Source organism: Lynx rufus, unplaced genomic scaffold (assembly GCF_022079265.1).
Source record: "Lynx rufus isolate CCGP_SWC_20201006 ecotype Redwood Valley unplaced genomic scaffold, mLynRuf1.p SCAF_16, whole genome shotgun sequence".
Classification (NCBI taxonomy): domain Eukaryota; kingdom Metazoa; phylum Chordata; class Mammalia; order Carnivora; family Felidae; genus Lynx; species Lynx rufus.
In genome coordinates this window covers 44,496,702-44,514,406 of record NW_025814830.1, presented here as the reverse complement: position 1 = coordinate 44,514,406, position 17,705 = coordinate 44,496,702, and the positions used below count along the sequence as shown (strand labels likewise).

At 41.9% G+C, this 17,705-nt stretch overlaps 1 protein-coding gene across 1 annotated transcript in view; it reads right to left on the bottom strand.

The window, feature by feature from the left end:
* Positions 1 to 17,705, bottom strand: part of HYDIN (HYDIN axonemal central pair apparatus protein) — a 340,954-nt gene that overhangs the window by 39,844 nt on the left and 283,405 nt on the right. The window contains 11 exon segments of the mRNA XM_047079251.1: positions 577 to 715; positions 1,231 to 1,443; positions 2,624 to 2,831; positions 3,620 to 3,717; positions 5,969 to 6,129; positions 8,390 to 8,608; positions 10,955 to 11,097; positions 12,814 to 13,092; positions 13,321 to 13,423; positions 16,902 to 17,091; positions 17,204 to 17,355. Coding sequence (XP_046935207.1) covers positions 577 to 715; positions 1,231 to 1,443; positions 2,624 to 2,831; positions 3,620 to 3,717; positions 5,969 to 6,129; positions 8,390 to 8,608; positions 10,955 to 11,097; positions 12,814 to 13,092; positions 13,321 to 13,423; positions 16,902 to 17,091; positions 17,204 to 17,355 — 1,905 coding nt within the window.

Below are 17,705 nucleotides of genomic sequence, written 5' to 3'. Positions count from 1 at the left end.
TCTGCAGAACTTACAGGATACAGGCCCATAGATCTGTTTTGGCCAGTGAGATCACATTTCTTTAGATATGACTCTACCCTGTACCACTGTGTAAACACGAGGACTACGCTGTGGGACATGATTCACTTTTCTGTTTTACCCTTTGGCCTGACCAAGTAAAAATACATCCGTATCCTTTTACTGCTGTCAGTCCCTCGGGAAAAAATAAGTCTTCAGAGAGTAATCTATGAGTCCTAGAGTCTGCAGGTATTAGTGTCCAGCTCCTCTTTCCTGCTTTAATAATTTCAGTTTTTAAAACTGCAAATACTAGACCTTTTCACTTCTCTACAGCCACCCAAGAGAGCTCAGTTCTGTCTTGTTCATGAGGATTGCCTAACGTATATGCCACTCAAGAAATACTTGATTGATGCACCATTAGGCTGTCCTCCCTCACTCTATGGTCTACAGCACACTTGCTATGCAGAAGGGGAGAAGATGATCAATGCCCTGAGTCAAGTGGTCCTGATTCTCTCTCTCTCTCTCTCTCTCTCTCTCTCTCTCTCTCACACACACACACACACACACACACACACATACCTCCGCTTTCTTTTGAGGGTGGATGAAGCCCTTCTCTGTAAGGCATGTGAAGGCTGGAGGGTTCTGGAGACTTTCAGTTTCTTCAGAGATCCAAGAGAAGGAGTAGGTGCTATTAGTTGGGTTCAGGATTGTAAAAGTCCTGGCCGAGGGGGAAGAATTGATAGCAGAGAGTGAAATGGGGGTTGAAGAATTAGAGAAACTTTCTTAGGACCTTCCCTAGCACAGTCCCCCTATCTGGGAATCAGGACTTGTCTGCATACTCTATTACCACAATGAATACTGCACTTGTGAAGTATTGTGAAGAAATGAAAACTGCACTTCATTTGGGGGGGGAGGGGCAAACTATGGCTAGAGTTCTGGACTTTGGAATAATGATATCCAGGGCCCTTCTGTCCCAATGACCGACCCTCTGTGGTTAAGGTGGTGGTCAGGGATTACATTTTTATGTCTTCCATATTTCTCCAGTGTCAAAACTAAGGAGACAAATTCAGCTTCCTTACTATAGACTTCCTTACTATGGACTTCTCTAAAGTCCAACCCCAATATTTCAAGCCTGCTTCTAGGAATTAGCCTCACTGACTTCTCTGAATTCTTCCTCTAAGTTCTTTAGGAGAACTCACTGATAAGAACCAATGCAAACCGTAAGCAACTTACCGGATATTCTTCCCTCCTATCCCCACGCTGGTGAACTCAATCACCCGGGTGTTTGAATCCAGAGCCGCACCAGAAGGTCCTCGGAGATCTGGGTTGCGCCGATGACCACTGATGTAGTCTGAGTGTTTTAGGTCAAAATGGCAGAAGGGCAAAAGGCTCCGCCCTTTTGCTGATAGGACTGGGCCTTGCTCTCCAGGTGGCAGGTTGGGAATCCTGTGAGGATAAGATTATTCTTATTCATTTTTAGATGAATCACCACTTCCTTAGTTGGTTGGAAATGAATATTATATCCACCAGAACGTGAGCTCCATGAAAGCAGAGACTGGGTCTATCCTGGTCAACAACATAATATAAATGCCTTGAATAGCGCATGATACATAGTAGGTGTTCATTCATGAACTGTTGAGTGGATGAATGCATGAATGGGCTGAGTATGAGGAGGATGAATTCTGGTTCTTTCTCTGTATCTAAGTATGCCCCCAAGTTATTCCCTCCAGCAGTGGTGAGAAATTTTCCCTGCTATAAAATGAGCACAGAGTCTTGCCCTCTGGGCCCTCTCACAGGCATCTAGTGGGGTATGAAAACTGACACAGAAATTCTAAATGAGTATCCTGAGCTCCTTGGAGAAAGTGAACTGGATGTAAGTAGACCTCTAGTCCCAGCACCAAGCTTAGGCCCAGGTGTGGGACGGGTCCCTGCAGTGTGATAGCAGGGGTTCCACAAGGCTTTTATGGCTCACATAGGTCTCTGCCACCCCATACCATATTTTACACAATTCCTCTGTAAGGTAAGTGTTCTGTATGGATCTTTCATGGGAGTGGTTAACACATCATGGACTTGCTAAATGTTATTGGATTGGATTTCTTGAATTCGGTCTGGGCCCTTTCTATTCCTCACCTATGTATCAGGTCCACCACCATGGCTATGTAATGTTTATTGTGCTTATTATGTGCCAGGTACTGTTCTAAGTCTTCACTTGATTTAACTCACTTAATGTTCATGATTACTGTACAAGGTGGGTATTGTTATTTCCATTTTACATATGAGGAGACCAAGTCTCAGAAAAGGTGTAAGAAAGTTTTCCTAAGTTCATATTTGCCCAAGGACTGGAACCTACCTGTCTGTCAGCCATTCTGTTGCTCAGTGGAATCCTGTGTGTGGCTGGGTAGGGCGTAATAGGCAGGAGGAAGAGTCTAGAGAGTGTTGGTGAGTAATACAAAAGAAAAAATTCTCCTTATCTTCTAAATCCTGGCCTTTCTGAATCTTCCCAATGGGAAATGTGACAATCAGGGGGCTATGGAGGGGCCCGGGGCTGGAAAGAATGGTGGTGGTGCTGGGACAGAAGAGAGGGTAGGAGATGTGGAGTTTTGCTCTGGAGAGCACATCTTCTTACTGGCAGAAGAGATTGCTCTCGAAGTCTCCAACTTCCAGTGGGGAGAATTTCACTTTGAGCTTCTGAGTTTTGCCCACAGGCACAATGCCTGAGGCAGGCTCCACAGAGAAGGGCGTGGGGGGAACTTCATTCCAGTGGTCCATGGCACTGTCCAGAGTACTGACCGTGTGCAGCGTGCCCTGGCTAAATTGGTCTTTTTGAGAAGAACCTGGGGGCAAAACAGAGAGCCAATGATATTCTGTATTTGCAGTGGGAGGGCAGGTGGAAGGCAGCCCACTCACAGGTCCCTCTGTGGGCTCACCTCTTCCACCAGAAATACTTAGCTTTGGGCACTAAGGGTAAGGGATTGGCTCATATCTCTCACAGGAGACTCATGAAAAATACTTCTATTAATTCTATCAATTTTTCAAAGTTGTTTCCTTTTGGCTCAGGGGGTGGGCCAAAGAGAGGTCTGTGGGTCTTCTGCCTCAAGAATAACGGGCTGTGAATATAATTTTTTGGAGAATCATTGTTTGAAAGTAGGGGTTCACAATCTGGGGGCCCATTTGAAAGGTCTGCGAATCTCCAAAACTGCAACAACAGCAATGAATATTTGTCCACCAAGTGTTGAGTCTTTTTCCAAGTGCTTCATATATATCACATTCGGTATGGGTGTGTATTTTCCAGGGAGAAAGTTCATAGTTTTCATCAGTTTCTACAAGGGTCTGTAATCTCCCAAGAGGTTAAGGCCTAAAAGACAAGATTCCTAGGGGTCAGTGACTGGGGTGCTGGCCTAATGGAGGGCCAGGCTCTAGGCTCCAGGCTCCAGGAGGACAGAGGTCAGCTCTTGAGTTTCTCAAGCCTGTTTGGCTCTGCAGACACCATGAAACATTTGCTCTGCTTCTCCTTGGCTACTGAGGGAGCTGTTGGACCAGTGCTCATTTCTCCATGAACAAGGCTCTCCTACTAACTGGGGACTCGGTTCAAGCCCTGGAGTTTTCCTATCATTGTGTTTACCTTGGTTATCTGGCATTGCAAAGCTGACAGCCTTTGCAGTCTCTTCTGAGACCCAATTGAATTCCAGCTGCACATTTCCTGAATTAGTCAGTTCAAACCTGCAGATAGATCAGAGAATGGATTTGAGAAATGTGCTGTCGATGATTTTTTTCCTGTCTACACATCATCTATAATGTTACTTTAAGTTGTCACTGCGTTTCTTAAACATTTCTTCAAAAGGCAAGTTTTAAGCATTCTGTCTGACATCATGCGTTTGCTGTGCTAGTTATATCTCCTTCTAAAACACTATTTACTATTAAAAGTAAAAATATTCAAATGTTTAGCACTTTAAATCATCTGGCACAGTACCAGCACCCTATGCAATGAGCTCTCAGCATGAATTTGCTGTAATTCTGAAAAATTCCCATGAGAGAGGAATCAAAATGTGTTTTCCATGACAGTACTTTCTTTAGTTGCAAATTCCAGTCCCTCCCTTACTGAAACATCTCCCACTGGAAACAATGTCCCTGTGGTTGGAAGCCATTTGACCCCTGCCTGAGATTCCTTCATTGACTGAGACTTGTCTCAAATTCTGAATGAGTAGAGACTTTTCTTGCCTCAAGTTTCCCTGCATATAAGAAAAGAACCAGGAAATAGAAGCTTTTTCTGGAATCATTTTAAAACTTGATCACAATCACAGCAGAAGGATGAGGCCTTGATACAGGAAAATGATTGTGTTAGAGAAGAAAACACAAATGTCTTACTAATTTTAGTGAAGTAGTTGGAGTTGAGTTTGGAGGGGGGTGTAGGTCTAGGGGAGGGTGTAAGGATCAGATCTCCACTATTTGATCCAGGTAGACTGTGCAGGTATGCCCAAAGTCAAGTACTTTGACCTCAGGGGCTTATGTTTATTGTGTAAAAGTATGAGCACTGGCCACTATCCTAAAGACAATATTTATAAAGTGGAGAAATCTTGGTGGTACAGAATACTCTTGATAAAAAAGTTCTTAGTTCAGACTGGAGTTGGCAAACTTTTTTGTTGTTGTTGTTGCAAAGGGCAACACAGCATATGTTTTTTGGCTTTGCATACCATTGGTGTTTGTAGTAACTACTCACTCTGCTGTTATAGTACCAAAGCAGCCATAGACAACACATAAATGAATTTATGTGGCTGTGGGTCAAAACAAACTTTATTTACAACAATAGGCAGCTGGTTGGATTTGGTCCTCGGGCCATAGTTTGCCAACCCCAGCTTTAAGTGAAATGGCTATCAACAGAAGGTACCACTTCCTCCCTTATTTCTTTTGGTTCTATGATAATTTGAAAACTTAAAAGTGTAACAAATGCAACCTGAGTTGAACAAGTTAGTTACCAATTTTTACAAAGTTGAAATGTCAGTGGTTTACATTTTTGTGCTCGTAATTCTCAAAGAATGGTCTTTCTCTGTCTTTGCATATGCTACTTTCTCTGTCTAGAAGGCCCCTTTTTCTCACTTCTTCACCTGGCTATCTCCTAATCATCCTGTAGAATGGGCACTGCTTCATCTGGGAAGTATTCCCTGATATTCCATCTGCTTCAGGTACTCTCACAGCATACACAGGACACCATACTGCAACCACCTATTTTCACCCATTCCCCCCATGAGCTCTTTAAGAGGGGGACCCATGACATCCTTATATTCTTGTATGTGAGTTAACATAACCCTTTTCCTTCTAAGGACAATTTTGACTTTGAATAAATTTTCTAGCTGTTTCCCTGGAAACCTGATAAAGGAGAAATATCAGCTTTATTATTAGGCAACATTATTTAGAGTTAACATTACCCCTAATTGGTAAATTGCATCTGGTCTGGAGGGAATTATGATTCCCTGGAGGAAAGCCATAGCTTTGGGGATCTGTGAGTGTAGTGACTCTTGTAATTGGGCATGTCTTTTATAAGGATCATGGAAGCTATACCTATGGGGTGCTTATGAGGAGTATTGGCTTCTGTGGGTTGTGGGGCTTCTGAGCTAAGATGGGCCCATTCCCACTAGTGTGGATATTGTCACTTGGAGTTGGGGAGAAAAGAATGGTTACTGGGTGGTGGTGTGGACTGCTTCAAGGACCATCCCTACTGAAGCTGATGGCCGGATGCTGGCCTCCTGGTGGACTGTGTTTCCTGGCCTATATCTTGATTTCAGGTGTGAACTTTAATAGCTCTGTGGATCTGAATGTTTCACTGCATCCCTAGAGTTCCTCTGGTGCATGCTACATAGCTATGATGCCTGGTATATGCTGTCATAAACATTGAATAAGTATTTGATAAAGGAATAGGCAAATGATGAAATGAAAGAACTTCTCTGTGAGTGCTGGGGGGCTTTCAAAGACTCACTCAAACACTCGGGTCTGGTAAACCAGTGTTTCTTTAAAGTGCACATTGCTTGTTTCGCATTGATATGAAGCAAAATTCACATTGGCACTGATCTGAAGATGCAGTTCTCGGTAGTTTTCTTCTATTACTGAGTGAACAGGCTCAGGATCCGTCTCTATCACCTGGAACAAAGGCAGAGCTAGCTGACTCACAAGAATAAAGGGGTGGGGGGTAACAGTATTTTACCCATGCAAATTAACACCAACTTACAGAATAAATGATTCCAGTTCCAGAATAAATGATTAAGGTAAACCTAAAATGACTCCTATATGGGAAAGGAAACAAATTACTAAGAGCATCAGGGATATTAGTTTGGGGGTTAGATGGACTATAAAGAAGGTAGAGGAAAGGAAATAATAGAATTAGGGACAGATATTAATGAAACAGAAAATAAATTGAGAACAGAGAGGACTAATAAAGCCAAATGATGTTTATGTGGAATGACTTAAAAAGTCTTCAGGGCGATTGATCAAGAAAAAAATGAGTAAATAAAAATATCTGATATCAAAAATTAAAAAGAGGACACTACCACTGATCCTATAGATTTAAACAGATGATAAGAAAACATTATAAATAATTTATGAAAATACATATGAAAACTTAGTTGAAGGGCAAATTCATAGAAAAATAACTTAATAAATTGACTCAAGAAAAAATAAAAAAACCTGAGAAGTCCTAATAGTAATAAAGAAACTAAATGGAAGTAAAAAAAAAAAAAAGTTAAAAAAGACCTAAATAAATATACAGATAAAACTCACTAATAGAAAGGAGGAATAAATATTGTAAAATTGTTAATCCTTCCTAAACGGACTTACAGATACAATCCAATTCCAATCAAGTTTCAGTCAGGGTTTCCACAGAACTTGGTAAGTGGATTCCAAAATTAGATAGAAAAATAAAGGACCAAGAATAATGAAAACACTTCAGAACAAAACAGTATGGGAGAGGGACTTCCCTTGGAAATATCAAGACTGATTATGAAGCTATGGAAATTAAGGCAAGGTAAAACTGGCATAGGGATAGACAAATTGACAATGAAGTAGAATACTGAGACAAGAAACATACCAGGCATATATGAAATTTAGATGATAAGGGAGTCATGGCAGATCACTAGGAAACAGAAGGGCTAAACAAAAAACTTTATCAAAAATAAAATAACTCATACAAAGAACAGGCATCATAATTGAAAACTAGGCAAAAGGCATATAAGAGATGACTAGTAAGGCCATGAAGTCATTCATATTCATCTTTACCAGTGGTTAGGGAAATGCAAAGTAGATCCCAAATTAGACCATTTCCCATTCATTTAAGTGAAAAAAAATCAAGAAGTCTGGCAATGCCAAGTTGTGTAGAGAATGTGGATCAGTAAGATCCCTCTGCCAATAGGAGTGTGCCTAGGTACAGTGACTTTGGAAAACACAGGCATTATCTTGGAAAGCTGAAATTCACATATCTTATGACTCAGCAATTCCACTTCTAGGAATATAAACTTTTGCAATTGAACACCATTTGACATGAATAATAATGTTCACAGCAACAGTGTACACAATGGAAAACACCAAATAACTTTCAAAAGAAGAATGGATGATAAGTAATAATGGAATTTTATATAGCAGTGAAATGGGTACACTATAGCCCCATGAAACAATATGGATCACAGGCAGTAACCGTTTTTCAAAAACGAAAAGTTAGAAACTACAACAAAACGGTATGCCTTTTAGAATGAGCACTGGGTGTTGTATGGAAGCCAATCTGTCAATAAATGATATTTAAAAAATAGAATGTATAGGTTGAAAAAGAAAGAAAAACTAAAAATCAAGGGAATGAGTAAACAAGATTCAGGATCATGATTACGTCTAAGAGGGAGGCAGGGGGATGGAATGGGTGAGAAGCACACAGGTAATTCATGTTCTACTTCCTATACTGAGTGTGAGTTCATCTCTGTTTATTACATTATTAAAAGAAACCAGCCAAAGACTAATTGAAAGAGGGACACGCATGGACCAAAGATGAGATTCTGTCATGAACCAAAGATTATAACTAATCAAATTCTGGACACAGACAGAAAAAGGGAATAGCTGCAAGTCTAGCCCTGATGCTGTTGATGGTGAGAGAACTTGCTCCATGAGGCATCCAGACTTAAACTAAAGCGGTTTGGGTCAAGATGTGTGGGCTGCATGGCTGGCAGGTGGCATGCTTGCCAGTTCAGTTTGTTACTTCTGAAATCAAGGTCAAATCAAGGTCATGTAGAATGGGAAACAAACTTTTCTCTTTTTTTTTGTTCCATGAAGGAAGGAAATGATGAGACACTGAACCGCAGAGCAGCAGGCACCACCAGCCACGGCAGGCCTGGTCAGATTTGTACCTGATGTCCCCACTCACCTTTCGTTTTGCAGCGAAAGAACTGGGTGTGTTTCTGAGCACATCCACCCACTTGACTGTGCGCATGCGGTCATCCCAATCAGGGACCTGGTCTGCAGGGAGCTGAAACGTGATCCTGGAGAGCTTGCACTTGACCCCCATCTTCTTCAGATTGATGGGCACTTCGGACTTCATGGTCACTACTATGTCCTTAGCACACCCAGGGTGAAGGTGGCCGATCTGCGGAAGAGCCTGATATTAGTATTTTTGGGAATCTGAGCTTGAGGACTTTTTATACCTGATGGTGACATTCCAGAGAAAGGGTAGAGCCAAAGATCTTGGCAAAAAATGCATCATTCACACCTATATGTGTAGATTGTCTTAAATATCTATAAGAGATTCTTAGATAGAAATATAATAGTAAAGGCAGCTAATATTTATTAAACTGTTCCTTGCCTCAGGCACTGTTCTAAACCTTTACACAGTTCTAATCCATTCAACAACACTGTGAGATGTACAGCTATTATTCCTATTTTACAGGCAAGGAAACTTGTAACTGGCTCATGGCCATACCATGAATATTGGAAGAGCTGGATTCAGACCCAGACAATATGGCTCCAGATACCACACTCTTAACTACCTGTGCTTCTTCATCAATATGACCTATATGAATTATAGACCAATGTACACAGTACATTAGCAGTTCTCATAATGTGGTCTGGTGACCCTTGGAATCCCTAAGACCCTTTCAGGAGTTCACAAGGTCAGATCTACTTTCATCCATCATAATACTAAGATGTTATTTGACTTTTTTATTCTTATTTTCTCATGAGTACACAATGGAGCTTTATAGAGATTACATGACATATGATATTGAAACAGATCAAATGGAGAAGCAAATAGTAGAATCTAGCTCTCTTCTATTAAGCCAGATATTAAAGACATTTATAAAACTGCAGAATAATGCCACTCTTCTTACTCATTTTTTATTTTGAAAAATATAGCTATTTTCATTAAAATATGATATTTATATTAACATTAAAGGGTTTATTATTTAAAAATGAATAAATACATGTTTTTAGATATTCTCAGTTTTAATTTCTTCAAAAAAATTTTTTTTAAGTTTATTCATTTTTGAGAGAGACAGAGCATGAGCAGGAGAGGGGCAGAGAGAGAGAGGTAGACACAGAATCCGAAGCAGGCTCCAGGCTCTGAGCTGTCAGCACAGAGCCCGACGCGAGGCTCGAACTTACGAACTAAGAAATCATGATCCGAGCCGAAGTCAGACGCTCGATCGACTGAGCCACTCAGGCGCCCCCTCTCAGTTTTAATTTCTAATGTGGTAAATGTCAATAGACATAAGTCACATAAATAACAGCTTTTTGGGGTTCCTTAATAATGTTTAATAAGGTAAAGAAGTCTTAAAACCAGAAGGCTGAGATTCCCTGAAGTATACCAGATAAATGGGAAATCTAGTTTGGTTTAAGGCATAAAATAATTTATGATTTATCATATACAAACACACACATGTGTATATATATATAATAGTCCTATCATGTTTCTGACAGATTAAAAATATCTCTCCTTCCTCTGGAAAGTGAAGGGTGAATAAAACTTAGTATTTCCCAGGCCACAAATGTGTGTGTGTGTGTGTGTGTGTGTGTGTGTGTGTGTGTGTGTGGTGAGGGGTATATGCATGTGTGTGGGTGTGGGGGGGTGGGTGGGTGTATATAAATGGACTGTCTGAAGCTTATCTCTGTCTACTTTAACTGACACTTTACATCCCTCTAGGAAGCAAAACTTCCTGATGGCACTCAAAGATTTAAAGGTGACAAAGTAGGGTCCCCAACTTTCTTTGCTCTATCCCCCTAGAGTTCTATGCTTGAACAGCCTTGGTGACTGAAACTGGGCAGAAGGCAGTGGATATATCTGGGTATACGAATTGTCCTGGGAACTCAGCAGCAAACTGTCTATGAAAAGCATCAGGTAGCCAGAGGCTAGGATCTGCTACCACATTGTCTTAGGCCTTGTGTGATGTTGAGCTTTGGCCAGCAATTCATAAAATGTGTGCTGTGAGATGCTGAAAGGGATTCCAGGTAAAATAAAGTTAACTAGATTTTAGTATGCTGAGTGAGAAAGAGAAAGACGTAATTTGCAAATGTGCTAAATCTCAGTTGTCCACAGAACCCACTACCCCCATCTTAGCTTTCAGTGAGCCACTTTGGCAGGCCTAATGCTCTAACGAACATATACCTTCGGGGACACAGGTCTACAATCTGGGATAGGAAGACCCTAGCCCCTATCCCTATCCACTCTGGGACCTATTTCATCCATAGAGACTTGCATGGAATTCCTCAACTTCAGCCTAGCGACAGTCTCATCAGACCTCATTCTCTGTTCTTAGACCAGAGGGGACACGAACTGTGTCCTCTGGTACCTGGTCTGAGTAACGGATGGTTCCTGGGCTGTTTCTCAGCTTGAGAGCCATCCATCTCATCCCACACGTTCATGAATATAGACTGACAGTCAAATTGGGTTTGGCTCACACCAAGGGAGTCCAGAAAACAGCAGTTGGTTTTCACTTACCTGTGGGGAAAAGCAAACTGTAGCTAAAAGGGGCCATTCAAACCGTATGACATTCGCTTGGCTGTGATTAGTCACTGTGAAGCTCACATTATAGCTGTTTCCGATGTGGCAATCTCCAAACTGGATGTGGTCCACCAGAGCAGCTATGGACAGAAACAGAAGGTCTGTGAGTCTTCCCTAGCCTCCTCCCGGGGCTCCCTTTCCTGAGGAGGCAACACTTGAAAGACATGGTGCTTTACCCTCATGCATCCCCCCCCACCCCACCGCAGATGATTATCCTGGAAAAGCTGGAGTCACATAGCATAAACTTTCCCTCCTTGGGAAATCTATTAGTCCATCTACCTGTCCATCTGTCCGTCCGTCCGTCCATCCATCCATCCATCCATCCATCCACCCAACCACCTTGGCTCTCACCTTCAAGAGAAAATATAGGTCCCCAACTCCATTTATTTGCTGAAACAATACTATTAAGGGTTAAAATAGGATACAATATAAAACCCCTTGTTAAACTTGAACTATAGATAAATGATGAGTAATTTTTAGTATCGCTATGTCCCATACAATATTTTCAGACACACAAATAAAAAAATTACTCGTTTATCTGAAATTAAAATTTAAGAGGGACTCCTGTATTCTGATTTTCTAAATGTGGTAACCCTATCATAATTATGAAATCTGATTTCTGAGCTAGGGTTCGCTGCTGGCTCCTGCTTGACCCCTGACAAGAGAGATGTCACCTCGTAGCCACACAGAGGGGTGGAACACCACATAAAGAGGAGTACTGATTTTAAGCCATGTTGTAGAGACTGTCCAATGCTACATTCCAGGATTATAATCAAGCTCCTAGAAAAACTATGAGCATGTGTTTATAACTCACTTCATACCAACTAGCCACACAATTTGGTTGCCTAACAAATGCATTTTGATAATAATGGTGAAATAAATTTTCTCCTACCCCAAAGAATATAGTCAGCCAAAAGAAGCTGCAGTGCTTGACAGACAGTGGGGAAGCATGTCTGAGCTTTAGTGTATACAGTGTATACAGAAGTCTCCTAGGGATCTCGCTATAATGCAGATTCTGCTTCAGTAGGCCTGAAATGCTGGGGTGGCGTCTGCTTCTAACAAGCTCCCAGGTGCTGCTGATGCTGTTGGTTCTCAGAAAGCACACTGAGTAGTGAGGCTACTGAGAATGATGTTCTAGACGTGGCACAAATCTACACCTTCTTTAATGAAACAAGCCCATGACTTCTCTTGGAATATCTGGGGTACATGGTTCCCATGAAGCAGACCACACCAATAGGAGCCAGCTGAGAGACATGAACAGGGACAACTACAGAGAGATATGTGCTCACATAGCTAATCTGGAATTTGAATTTTGAATTTCACTTTTCAGCTAAACTGGAATTAGCTAAAACTATAAGTCCCTGAGACTCTTGTACTACTCTTTGGAACTGCAGGGCTCAGCACAGTGCCTGGTACATGCATGCTGATGCTCAGTAAATATTCCTTGAGGGAACACGTGACTGAAGGCATTGTCTGAGCCAGGAATGAAGGAACATACAGTAACAAGGAGAAGATGCTTTCCTAAATCCCCAGGAAGCTGGCTGGCCTGTTATTTAAGCCGTGATGACTGGGTGGCTCAGTTTGGCTTGGGTCATGACCTCACAGTTTGTGTGTTTGAGCCTTGCATTGGGTTTGCGGCTGTCAGCACAGAGCCCACTTCAGATCTTCTGTTCCCCTTTCTCTCTGTCTCTCCCCTGCTCACACCCTCATGCTCAAAAATAAATAAAACAATTTAAAAAATTAAAACAAAAATAAAATAAAATAACCTGAGCCAACATCATGGCTGTTTTTCTCACCTGTTATCAAGTCTTCCATAGTAGTTTCCTCGATGACCTCAGAGATCTCTGGGGCTTCATGGCTGCTGGAAACCAGCAGCCCATGGATGTTGCCCAAGGTGATGTCATCCTCATAACCCTCTCCCACCATGTGGATGTTCGTCTCCTCATACTGATTGTTGATCACTGACAAGTGGATGATGCCTGTCATTCTCCCAACACTTTGGGACTGGAAAATGACATCAAATCCAGCTGTGTCTCCAGGAAGAACCACCAGGGAGGCCGTGTGAGCTTTCTTTGCTGCCAAGATGAGAGAGAGACATGAAATTTAGAACCAGTTTAAAGGAAGATGTAACCATAAAGATCCTGACTCAAGAGAGGGCAGCTCTAGTGTGGGAAGGAGCCTTACCTGCAGAGGCTATTTATGAGGAGACTGGGCGTCCTACTCTGGCTGGATCCTCATCAGTTTCCTAACAAAACAGCTTCTGAGACCCATTGCCCTCTAGAAGCTATACTCCCCCTACCTACCTTTTGCATGTGGTTTGTTTTCCTCTGTGATGTAGATGTAGGAGGTGGTGGGCCACCCTTTCAGAGAGAAGACTCCTAGTTGGTCCCTCAGGTCAACATGCAGCTGGCAGAAGGAAAACAAGGTTGAGTGGTAAGCTTACAGGCTGCTCATGGGTTTTGAGTCTGGATTGAGATACTGTACTGTTTGGGAAGGCACACTGGTCATTGTGCCCAGTGGTCATGTTTTTGAGTTTCTTATTAAAAGGGAGATAAAATAAGTATTAGACCTGGGGAGGAAACATGAAAATTTAGTTCAGCCCTTATTGTCCAAGTAAGGAACTGGAGGTCCAGAGAATATAGGTGACTTTCCAGATTATCCAGCTAAGTAGTATCAAAATGGGGTTGCCGAGGCCTCTGCTATTGACAGAGGCGGCTGTAAAATATATACTAGACTAATAAAATGGAAACGAATACTTGTCATTCTGTGAAGGCTTACATGAATGTGAGTTCCTAAAAATCAGTATCTCCCAGGAACTAATGCATTAGTTACCTGATCGTGTCATATTGAGCAGCCTACCAAGATAAGAAGAAAACCAAAGTGGGCTTCTGATTTACTTGGAGAAAACAGATGTTTTCTAGACCAGTGGAAGCAGTATACCTGCTAAAGCCATGTATCTGCTAAAGCTAAAGCCATATATCTGATTTTGGGTATAAGAAATCAGTATACAGTTTTAGAAGATAGTAATGCTGGTACCATCATAAACACAACTGAACAATATAAGAAATGAGGTAAAAAGAAGAAAGAAATAGTGACACTACATAGGAAGCTTCTAAGATAAAAAAATAATTTTATGTGTAGATGTAATCTTAGTAAGAAACTATATGGAGGAGTTACATGGGAAAAAATTGACATAAAAAAGATCTAGGTAAATGGATGGGAATTCTAAATGTTGTTCCTGGCAAAGAGCCTAAATACTCAATAAGTAGAAATTCTTCCTGAATAATTCATAGGATTCCCAATTGGATTTTTTGAGGAATATTATAAAATGATGTCTAAAGTGCATCTCAGAGACTAGATTCGTAAAATTTGTTAATAAAACTTAGAAAAATGGGGAGTGGGTGAGCAGGAATTTATTGACCTAGATGATAGAACATTTTATAAAGCCACAATAATGGAAACAATGCAGGGTGATGGTAAACTAGGTAATGTGGACTCAAAACAACAACAAATAAGACAACAACATCAAGAACAATAACTTTTTTAAAGCATCACAGAGCTGAGAAGATAATGAGGAATAACCACACCAAGATCTGGGAGAGCATGGGAATCCAGACAGGCCAGCCTAAATTTATGGACTGTTTTTGACCTGGACTCAGTCAGGAAGAGGTATGTGGGAGAATGAGTTGTGCTTTTGATGGCCTGTTGGTACTAAGAGGGCAAAAGTCTTGTGAAAGGTGGGGTGTTTTCTTTGCAGTAGATTGCAACTCCAAAGGACTGCCTGATAGCACCAAAGATAGGCTGGATATAAACCAGGCCTCCCAATGGCAACAATCCTGCTCTGAGTCATATACACAATCCAGAAAATCTCAAGCCCTAAAACCAGCTTTAGGTGATGCCCAGTTTCTAGGGTCCCAACGTACCTGGCAGAAGCAAATGAAAATTGTCTTTGAAGAAAAATAACAGCATCCTTAGTCTTTTTAGGTCTAAATAACTTTTCAAGTATAATACTCAACACATGATTGACGATAACCAGGCACATGAGGGGAAAGGACAACATGGGCAAAAATGAACAGGAATAACAGATATCAGAAACAGACCCACAGGGACTTCAGATTTTGGAATTATCAGGTACAGATGGCAAAATGGTTGTGATCACTATGTTCAAGAAATAAAGCCGACTCTGCCAATTTCAGCACAAAACTAGAAGTCTTAAGAACTGATTATGCATATTTGAAAAGCAGCCTAAATAGAAATTCTAGAACTGAAAGATATAATAACTTAAGAACTTAATGGAAGGTTTACTAGTAAATTAGACATAGCTAAAGAGAAAGTTAAAGAAATTATCCCAAGAAATTATGCAGAAGGGAGTGGAGAGAAAAATGGATGGAAAGTAAAGATCACATTAAAAATGAAGAAGAAATGGGGGCGTCTGGGTGGCTCAGTCAGTTAAGCGTCCGACTTTGGCTCAGGTCATGATCTCACTGTTCATGAGTTCAAGCACCGCATCAAGCTCTATGCTGACAGCTCAGAGCCTGGAGCCTGCTTTGGATTCTGTGTCTCCCTCTCTCTCTGTCCTTTCCCCACTCATACTGTCTCTCTCTGCCTCTCAAAAAATGAATAAATGCTAAAAAAATCTTTAAAAAATGAAGAAGAAATGGAGATTTCTCAACACAAAGTGAGAGAATTCACCACACCAGCAGACCTGCGGGGGTATTTCTTCATCAGGTAGCAAAGGATTTCAGATGGAAGGTTGCATATGTAGGAGTGAACAGCAATAAAAACGATAACTATGTGGATAAATCTAAATAAGCCTTAACTGTATAAACAACAAAACCCAACAATATTAGTCATAACATCTTGTAGGGTTTAAATTATAGAGGGAATCCAAAGCCTCCCAGAAGTTGTCCCTACTCCATCCTTCTATTTTTATGTTCCACTGTTTGTCTACTATCCCCTGTGTTCTCAAGAAGCTGGGGGCTGACTAGTTCCTGTTTATATATGACACTTTTTTCCCCCTTCTGTTCCTTTGTCTTTCCAGTCTTCTTTCTCCAGCTGGGATGCACTCACTGTCATACCCCCTTCCTGAAACCTAGTTATCCTGCAATGCCCAGCTTGCATGTCATTTTATAGTGAAATTTTCCTTGATTCCCCTAGATGGGAGAAGATCATTTTTGAAAGTCTTATGGTTCTTTGGATGACACTTACACAGTTTATCACTTTTTGTTTGTAAAATAGAAACATAAATTTAACTGCTGAACCAAAGTCCCTTCAGATGTTGAAACTCTCACCCCTAATGAGGTTTCTTTAGTTTCTTCCTTATTAAAAATGCAATGTTCAGGGGCGCCTGGGTGGCGCAGTCGGTTAAGCGTCCGACTTCAGCCAGGTCACGATCTCGCGGTCCGTGAGTTCGAGCCCCGCGTCGGGCTCTGGGCTGATGGCTCAGAGCCTGGAGCCTGTTTCCGATTCTGTGTCTCCCTCTCTCTCTGCCCCTCCCCCGTTCATGCTCTGTCTCTCTCTGTCCCAAAAATAAATAAACGTTGAAAAAAAAATTTAAAAATGCAATGTTCATTACAGAAAAAAAGTGAAGAGTAAGGAAGATACCAAGAACACCATAATCCTCCTACTCAGCTTAGGGTATATCACTGCACACTGCTTCACACGGTAACTATGAGTGTGCTATCTAATCTGCTTTCCTACACTCCTGGAGGGCAGACACCACAGCTGACTGGGCTCTACATGCCCCATGTCTTACACAGGCTAACATATGAGGAACATCAAAGAAGTCCTCATAGATCAGGGATAGCAGAGTCCTCAACATCAGAAGTCTTTCTTCTGAATCATTCTTTTCCCTTTCCATCCCATACTTCACCTCCAATGGTACCTGGGCAGGGATGGTGCCATTGTTCTTGAGGATGAGAGGCAGCTTCTCTGACTGACCAAGCAGAAGCCTCTTAAAGAGGAGCAAGGGGTTTCCATTTTGGTTGTAGAGAACTGGTCGCACTACCGTCACCCGCGGGAGGTTCCCTTCCCCGACGATATCAAACACGAGGCTTCGGTTCTTGGTCAGATTGCTGCAGGGAACAGCAAGATGGAGGCCTGTCAGCCTGGCATGCCAGGAAGGACATTCCATAGAGGGTGTGGCCTGCAGCCCTGCTGTAAGAGAGGGAGCTGGGGAGCTGGTACCTAGGCAAGCCATCCAAGGTAGCCTCGAAGATACACTGGTAGGTCTGCATGGTCTGCGGGGTAAAGGTCACCGTGGCAAAGGCATGTGAGCGGCTGGCAACACACATCTTATTGGGTTCCACATCAAAAATGTCAACGATTCGGGCAATGAGCTGGGGAGGGGGAGCAGGGATCAGTGTGTTAGCTACTTTGCCTCAAATAAGACTTACTTCTTATCTCTACTGCCCTTGCTGAAAAATCTTCCTCATCTAAACTCTGTGGTAGACATGCTCCATCCATTTTGTACATAGTCATGCCCCTGGAAGGAACAGCCTAGATACTCTGGGACCCACTCCTGAGCAATAACTAGCTGGACTTGGCTAGACCTATGATATTTGACTCAAACAGGTGAATTAAACCATATCTCAGATAGTGCCCCCCCTCCCCTGCCACCTTTTTCTTTCCCTCTCTCTCAAACAAGTTAAGATGCCCAAAGGTCATTGGTGGTTGCTGATGTGGAGCT